The sequence below is a fragment of the Suricata suricatta genome, chromosome 14 (genome assembly GCF_006229205.1).
Source record: "Suricata suricatta isolate VVHF042 chromosome 14, meerkat_22Aug2017_6uvM2_HiC, whole genome shotgun sequence".
NCBI classification, from domain to species: Eukaryota; Metazoa; Chordata; class Mammalia; order Carnivora; family Herpestidae; genus Suricata; species Suricata suricatta.
In genome coordinates this window covers 2,266,040-2,274,777 of record NC_043713.1, presented here as the reverse complement: position 1 = coordinate 2,274,777, position 8,738 = coordinate 2,266,040, and the positions used below count along the sequence as shown (strand labels likewise).

The window sequence follows — 8,738 nt, the reverse complement described above, 5'->3', positions numbered from 1 at the left end:
CAGCGGCCTTAAGGGACAGGGTTTGAGGGACAGTCGGTGGGCGTGGAAGACAGGGTTGGGGTGTGGGGGGCGGGGTTGGTGGGGCCCGGGCGGTGGGCGTGGAGGACGGGGTGTGGGGGGCGGGCTGCGGGTTTAAGGGACAGGGTTTGAGGGACAGTCGGCGGGCGTGGAAGACAGGGTTGGGGTGTGGGGGCGGGAGGCGGGTGTGGAGGACGGGGTGTGGGGGGCGGGCTGCGGGCATAGGGGGTGGGGTGGGGTGGGTGGACAGAGGGGCCGGCAGCTGGAGGAGCAGTAAGGCAGGAGCTCCTAGGGCTTCCTCCACCCCCTCAAACCCCCCCTCCACGCGGGGGCAGGTACTCTGGGAGCCTGGAGCCTCCTGCCAGTGGGCAGAGGTAAAAGCTGGATCCCCTTCACCAAAACTGGTAACAGTGGTTGAGCCATAGAAAATCTCTCTGGCGATGCCCACCCTGCTCCAGCGAAGTACCAACTGGAAACCCGCCCAGCGAGGCTCCCAGCGAGCCTCCCCCAAGTCCCATCCTCTTTCCTCAGGGACAGACGGCCCCCTGTCCCGTGACCGCCTGGGATGATACAGGAGCTAATCGTGCACCCTGCCCTGGTAGGAGGCGGCACCCGGGCTCCCCGACCTGACGGGCTTGCAGGGCCAGGAGCCCACCTCCCTGCTCTGTCGGCGGCTGCAGGCAGCGTTCCCAGCATCTGCCGGTGGTCTGCGGGTCAGCGGGCAGCCGAGCCTCCCGCCCCGCCGCCGCAGTGACACGCAGTGACATTGAGCAGGTGGTGCGGGGAGGACGGCGTGCACTGGGCTCCTGGGGCCCTGCCAGGTGAGCCCCTGCCCCCAGCTGGTCCGGTGCTGCGTCTCCGCAGAGTGACCGCCACTGAAGGAGAAGTGGAAATGGAGAGTCTCGCAGCACGATGCCCAAGGTGTCGAGGGTACAGTTGAGAATCTCTGAGCAGACCAAGAACCATGATCGTTTCGACTCTAATGAGGAAAGACAGCAAATACCAACACTGAAATGACCTGGCTGTTGCAAATATTTGGAAAGAATTTTAAAGCAGCCATCATAAAGTTGCTTTATGAATTGTTTTGAAGTAAATGAAAACATGTAAGCAATAGAAGATAGAAGAGCCAAAGGGCCCCTACAGAGTGGCAAATGCAGTGATTGAAATAGAGAACTCAGTTGAGGGGCTCAGCCATGGGATAGAAACTCCCGTGGCGCCTGAGAAACCAGGGGCGGAGAGCGGCCCCAGATGCTGGAGCCTGGAGGAAGTGAGGGCCGGACTGAGAGGTGGGGCAGCAGGGAGAGGTCTTCGGGTGGCCCCAGGGCTGGGGAGACGAAGGGCAGGTGCTGGAGGGGGCGTGGCCTCAAGTGGTTGCCATACTCTGTACTCTGGCTTGTGAAACTTGTATCTTCAGCAAGATGGAGGCTGATCAGAATGCCATGCGTTTCCCTTGATGATTTCTTCTCGCCTCCTGTCGATGACAGAAACTTCCCAGAAGGGTCTGTTCTAGGGGAGAAAGCAGCCATCACGTCTAGCTCGAAGATTGCCGCTGGCTCTCGTGTGGAGAATGCAGGACAGTGAAGAGTCCCTGAGCTGTTCTCGATGGCTCGCGGTGTCAGGCTCCCTGCTAGGCTCCCGCAGGTGTCGCCAGGTGCGGGGGAGGGCGGGAGGTGCGCCCGGCTCCTCGGGCTTTCCTGGCGTGAAGCAGAGACCCTGCCGACGCTCTCTGTCACGTGGTCTCCTGCTCTGGCCTGGGGTTCTTGCCCTTGCTTTTGCCAAATGAGCAAACCGTGCATTCCCAGAGTTTTCACTCAGAGGACTGACAAATGTAGATCTCTCCTAACATATACTAACCTGATCATTGGGTAAAAAAGTAAGGAAAAAGATGGGTCTGAGCTAGAGCAATACAAGAATAAGGTGAGGACGAGGTGGGGCGCTGGGGGTCATGGTTACAAGATAGGAGACCCCCTGGTGTCCTTGTGAACGTGATATTTTGCCCTACAAATTGAGGAGCATTTTTTAAGAGATGCAACAAATTATGTTAAGTATATTTTTTCTTTTTGACAGTTTCCAGGAAAGACTTGACTTTATTATCAATAAGATGCTAACAATTTGGTAGTTCATTCTTTCCTTAAATTATCATATGATAATACTAACTTAAAGTTACTTGGGGTGAAATCATTATTGAGTGGCCCCAAATAGTCCATTCATCTTTGCCTTTTCCTGCTAAGGATGCTCGCTGTATCCGTGAAGAGTCGTGACTTAATAGGGTTTATTTACACTCGCAGGGCCATTGTGCACAGTCGTCAGGAGAAAGTCTCTTGGAAGAAATGGTTATTTGTTTTGTTACTTGGACATAATTGTTTATGCTCAGTGACAGCTTACCCTCATTTTTCCCCCCTTGCTGGGACAGTTTATTTTGAGGATCATTTAAAATATTGTTAGGGAGAGGGAAGGAGGCAAGTCACGAGAGACCCTTGAATACTGAGAACAAGCTGAGGGTTGAAGGGGGAGGGGGAAGGAACTGGGGGTGATGGTCGTGGAGGGGGACACTTGTGGGGAAGAGCACTGGGTGTTAATATGGAAACCGACTTGGCAAACTATAAAAAAGTAAATAAATAAGAATAACAGTATCTGGAGCTCTGAACGCGCAGGCTCGTGAGACTCCGCGCTCCGGCAGTGGTCCGAGGCCCCTCCTGACTGGGGCCGTGCGGAGCCCGTCCTGTGCGCCGTGCTCTGGGCAGGGCCACGCCGTCACCAGCGGGGGCGGGTGTTCCACAGCCACGGTGGCTCCTCACCGGCAGGCTTGGGCGAACCCACCTAACTCCAGAACAACGGGACCGGTGTCACCTCATTGACACAGGACTCGTTTAAAATGTATAGTATAGTAGTCCTATTACAAAAGCAAAAAAAAAGATAAAAGATGAAATAAATTTTATTTTAGTATGTTTTGTATTGAAAATGTATCCAAAATATTATTCACATACTAAAAGTTACTGACCGATCTTAGGTCTTTTGCTTTTTGCATTAAGTCTTTGAAAGCCCGTGTGTATTTTATACCTGCTCCAGGCGCTGAGGCCGCCCCCGATTCCCGAGGGGCACAGGCCAGGTGTGCACAGAGTGCCAGGCTTGTCTGTCGTAGAGCGCCTGTAACACGGATTGGAGCAGTGAGCAGTGTTTCCACTTAGATTTGTCAGCTGTCGTTTTGTTTTAAGGTAGTCTGTAAAACTATAATCTTCATGTAAATTCTGTCCTGACCCTTCTGTGGTAGCGAAGTCGTTCTGTCTCTCCAGTGTTTTCACAGCACAGATGGACAAAATGCCAGTCTCCCAACAGCTGATTCGAAGCCACATTCACTTTGCTCAAAAGTGGCAGCATTCTCTCATCCCTTTCCCTGTGTTTCTATCTTTTACTCTCAATAAAGAACAACTTTTATAGATTCATAGTTGGACAGAATGATGTATTTTTTGAAGCAAAATCGTGCTTGTTCCAGAGAGTGTGATCTGTGTATTGACTGATCACAGTACCAGTTCTTTTAAGAAGTAATGGCTTTGAGGGGCGCCTGGGGGGCTCAGTTGGTTAAGCGTCTGACTTCGGCTCAGGTCATGATCTCACGGTTTGTGGGTTCGAGCCCCGCGTTGCGCTCTGTGCTGACAGCTAGCCCAGAGCCTGGGGTCTGTCTTCGGATTCTGTGTCTTCCTCTCTCTCTGATCCTCCCCTGATCACACTGTCTTTCTCTCTCTCTCTCTCTCTCTCTCAAAAATAAAAATAAAACACTTAAAAAAATAAAAAAGAAAAGAAGTAACGGCTTTGAGGTGCTTGCTCTGCTCACGGACGTCTTTGCTCTTGCAGAGCCTCATCTGCTCGGAGTGCGGGGATGAGTTCAGCCTGCAGGGCCAGCTGGCCGTCCACATGGAGGAGCACCGCCAGGAGCTGGCCGGCGGCCGGGCGCACGCCTGCAAGACCTGCAGGAAGGAGTTCGAGACGCCGTCCCGGCTGCGGGAGCACATGAGGACTCACTATAAGATCAGGTGTGAGCGGGGTGCCGGCGGGGGGCCCAGCCGGGGCGCCGGGGCTCCATCGGAGCATCTGACTTCCTCTCAGGTCATGATCCCACAGTCTATGAATTTGAGCCCCACATCGGGCTCTGTGCTGACAGCTCAGGGCCTGAGCCTGCTTGGGATTCTCTGTCTCCCTCTCTCTCTGCCCCTCCCCTGCCCACACTCTGTCTCTCTGTCTCTCTCAAAAATAATGAACATTAAAAAAATTATTTTTTAAAAAAAACCACTGCGTGCTATCTCCTCTTTGAAAAAAGTTAGGCAGGAGCCTGTTCATGGGCTCGGTAAAAAAAGGAAATCCATACAATATATTAAAAATCAGTGTACTTTGATGATTTGTTAAAAATATTGTCTACTGTAGAAAGCACAAACAGCTGCTAAGCTGGTGTGGTGTCAGCTTACCTTTAAAATGTGTAGTCGTGTCTACAGTAAGAAACATCAGCACAGAAGTTTTAGGTAGGCACCAGGCTGTATGAGTCGAGAGGTTGGCTAGCTGAGAGCGCTCAACGTTGTAGAAGATACTGGCAGTACGTTTTCACAGGTAAGGAGCAAGGTTCAGGTTAGCACCGTTTTGTGAAGCAGTTTATTTATACTGTCTGTTTAGAACTTTTGTGTTCCAGACACTGCACTTAGTCTGTACGTAAAAGTACATGAACAGGACCTAGCTAGACCATTAGGAGCAGCCCTGTGAGTTCTGGACTCCCCAGGACCAGGTCACTTTCCCACAGTTTTATATCTCGGACGTTTCGGGCGTCAAGGAATTAAACCCTCTTGGTCCGCTTTCAGAGTTCCTAATGTTCGCAACTAGGACTATTTAGATATGTGTGTGTACTTATTTCTAGTAAAGCTTAACACGTCTTTCAAAGTTTCATGTTCGATTTATTCCTGATTGTGTATTTTTATTGCAATTTCATTTTCTTAATGCAGTGAAGGGCAGGGCTCTCCCCGCCTGTGCTCCAGGCGGCCTGGGTCAGTGCTCCCTGCACGCTCGTGGAGTCGAGTTCTCCACCAGACCCCGAGAGCCGGCACCCGCTGTCTGGTTACCTGCCCTTCTCACTCTGGCGCGCCCCCATTCCAGCCCTGAGCTTGGGAACGTGCAGACTCTTAAACAGCAACCGCAGCCGCGGCAGAGTTTCCACCGCACTGATCCGTGTGTGCCCTGCGGACTTGGCAGGGCTTGCCTGTCCCCTCGGGCGTCGTGGTTTGGCCTCGGGCCAGTGCTCTCTTCCCCCGCCTCCATGCTCCGCCCAGCGAGGACCTCACAGGGTCAGCTGTGTGCGCCCCGTGGCACTACTTATTCTGATGAGGTTTCACCACAGACAGTTTTGACGTGTCCGGAGGGGATGTGGAGAGGTGATGAAGGGTGTCTAGGTGGTGAGCTTGCACTTGGCCACACGGGCTTCTGAGTCTGCTGGGCCCAAGGCCTGGGCCGGACATGCAGCCTGGCCCTCGGGCTTGTGAGGGTCACTCAGTGGGCAGGCAGTGGAGCAGTGCGTGGGGGAAGGGCGGGCCGTGGTGAGGAGGGGTCCAGGGCAGGGACTTGCAGCCCAGGGGAGAGGTGTCACCACAAGTCTGCAGTGATGAGCTCTCCGCTTTCCATGGAGGAGGCTGCTGCCTGGCGGTGAGCTTGCCGGCCCAGGCCTTCCCCGGGGGCTGAGGACTCTGCCCCAGGGGGAGGGGCAGCCCTGCCACGAAGGATGCCTACCCAGGATCATGACCACTCTGGCGCCCTGTCTGGATGGCATGGACAGCGAGGAGATTGGAAGATGAAGGGAGCCTGGCAGAGTAGACTCAGGTTTTCACCTCTGACCATCACGGCCCAGCTGTGTTTGCAAGGGACATTCCGACCCCTGTGCCCCCGTCCCCAAGAAAACAAAGCAAAAGGAAGTTTATCTTTTCATTACAGAGCAAAAAATGAATTTTATAGTGATGAACCCATAAAACAACTGCGTGTGTGTGTGTGTGTGTGTGTGCGCGCGCGCGTGTGCACAGACACACTCACATGTGGTTTCTCACTGAAGTGTGTTCTGACCACCAGTCAGCCATGCTTTCTGGTAGCATTTTAATTTTGGAATTATAATACAAAGGAGACGGCCTCATGAGTGTTTCCCCCGTGTTTCTACTAGGGTGTCAAGTACGAGGTCTTACAGCCGGAACATCGACAGGAGTGGATTCACGTACTCATGCCCACACTGCGGAAAGACATTTCAAAAGCCCAGTCAGTTAACCCGGCATATTAGGATACACACAGGTATGCAGCACAGTCACTTTTGGGTGCTTTCTGATGTGGCTTAGAGGAAAGAGCGTGTGCCTTAGAGCTTAGCTAGACCTGGAAGGTCATCTTTGGATCCTCTGTCATGTGGCCTTGGTCTTAACGTTGGATATGCAATTAGATCTGAGTGACGGGGCGGCGCTCTCTCTGGACAGATAGGTTGTGGGTCTTGAGTTTGAGTGTAATGCATTTCTCTCTTAATTCATCCGATGCTCCCACAGTATGGAATTATATTCGGATTATTTTCCTCTCTTTCTAGGTGAAAGGCCATTTAAATGTAGTGAATGCGGGAAGGCTTTCAACCAGAAGGGGGCGTTGCAGACGCACATGATCAAACACACAGGAGAAAAGCCCCATGCCTGTGCCTTCTGTCCTGCTGCCTTTTCTCAGAAAGGGAATCTGCAGTCACACGTGCAGAGAGTCCACTCCGAGGCAAGTGTCGCGCGTGTGTGTGCGCGGGCGTGGCATTCCCAGGCTGCAGTGCGCGGCCCTTGAGCTCATGGGCAACCCCGAGCCCGAGGGTTTGTGCAGAGCGCACTTGGTTCTAAACGCCCAACCAGTCTGGGTCTCTGGGTGTGGAAGAAATAGAAAATATGACCTCTGGGGTCTTACACTCCTACAGCTTTGATGGATGCGTGTTTGGGTAGTGTCATCGTACCGTTGTCAGTTAAGATCCTGTGATCTCATTGTTAACATATTTCATTCCTTTAGCAAACTTGAAACATGGACACTCGCAAGTGTAAGAAATTGAGGGAAAAAAGTGTTTTTCCTATTGTTGTTATTATTATTCTTACTCAACTCACACGGGGCCTCACTCAGGCTTTTCATCAGACTTCTGGTCTCTTTATTTCCCTTCATGTTGACGATTTCAGTGAGACTGATGTTCGCAACTTTTTATTGTCTGTAGGTCTTACGTGTAAAGTTTCTGGAAGCATATCTCTTAAGCAGGTTAACCTTTGCTCTTACTATCATGATTTGGTGTTTTTAGTCTAACTGTAAACTATAAATAAGTGTTTAAGCAACTCACATACTTTTATCAAGGATCTGTTTATTTTGTGTAACTTTTGCAGAATGAAAACTCATTAAAAAGCAAATGTGTATCTTTTTATTTTCCTTAGAACGAAGCCTTACGTTTCACTAAAATAAAAAAAATCCTACATCCTTCACATAGTTTATAAACAGATTCAGACTTCCATATGCAGCGAGTCACTTAAAAACCAAGGTCTGTGATCTAAGCCCCGCAAACGTGAGGAAGAGCACGTAAACACCAGTGAGGCAGTGACTGCACGACGGGAGGTTCCCTGTCGGTCACAGGGGAATAAATGTGGCCCCCACGCGTCACTCTTGCGGAGCTGCCTCTGTGTGCACGAGGCCTTGGAAGGACAGTTCACTTGTGTAGCGCCCGGGGAGACCTCGCTGGGACCCCGAGCCGCCCTGCGAGGTGCTCCCCAGTGCTCCTGAGTTTGGAAAAGCCCTCCACGTCACCGCTCCCTGGCTCCACTTCCGGCTTCGTCACAGTTGTGGAAAGTAGTTGCCGGTGGGCCATGGATTGGGCGATGAACAGCTTCACACCGGGTGGCCACCGTCCTCCCGTGCGTGGGCGGGCTCCGCAGGGGCTCGGTCACAGTGCGGCGTCTGTCTAAGCACCGTGAGGTTTATATCTAACCGTGTAGCCTTTCTAACTGAGCGTTGTGCTTAGCTATTTAGAAATTGAGAGTGCGTGTCAGATATTTTATTTTCACCCAGTTACATAACTGAACACTTCTTACTTCCAAATATGTTCTGATTTACAGAAAAGACTGAAATTTCAACTGATCTCGGATTGGCAATATTGATTAAAGAACTGGGTCATTAATTTAGAGCTGTGTAATTTGAGTGAGAATGAGAAAGTAATGTTAACTGGTTAGGTTATTTCTGTCATTTTTAGTGGAATGGTAAATTAGATTGGCTGTAAATTAAATATTTTTATCTAATTGTTAGTTGTAAACAATCATTTTTTTTCTTTTTTGTTCCTTAAGGTCAAGAATGGCCCTACCTATAATTGTACAGAATGTAGTTGTGTATTTAAAAGTTTAGGAAGCTTGAACACTCACATCAGCAAGATGCACATGGGTGGGCCCCAGAACCCAGCCAGTTCTGCAGAGACGGCGCATGTGTTAACGGTGAGTTTGGTACGCTGGCTGATAGGGGGATGTTCTGTTATCGAAATCTGTCATTTTAATTGTGATGACCTTTAAGACTGAATGTGACTTAGACTATTATTTAGTGCCCGGGGTGCCTGGGGGGCTCAGTAGGTTAAGCCCCGTGTTGGGCTCTGTGTTGTGGGTTTGAGCCCCGTGTCGGGTTCTGTGCTGACAGCTCAGAGCCTGGAGCTGCTTTGGTGAGGTCTT

General features: G+C 51.2%; 1 protein-coding gene across 1 annotated transcript in view; it reads left to right on the top strand.

Moving 5' to 3' along the window:
- The window catches only part of ZNF236 (zinc finger protein 236), a 91,404-nt gene that overhangs the window by 12,736 nt on the left and 69,930 nt on the right, over positions 1-8,738 (top strand). Inside the window, exons 4-7 of the mRNA XM_029922764.1 lie at positions 3,871-4,049; positions 6,203-6,327; positions 6,608-6,780; positions 8,367-8,510. Of these exons, the coding sequence (XP_029778624.1) occupies positions 3,871-4,049; positions 6,203-6,327; positions 6,608-6,780; positions 8,367-8,510 (621 nt within the window). The remainder of the gene's footprint in view (positions 1-3,870; positions 4,050-6,202; positions 6,328-6,607; positions 6,781-8,366; positions 8,511-8,738) is intronic.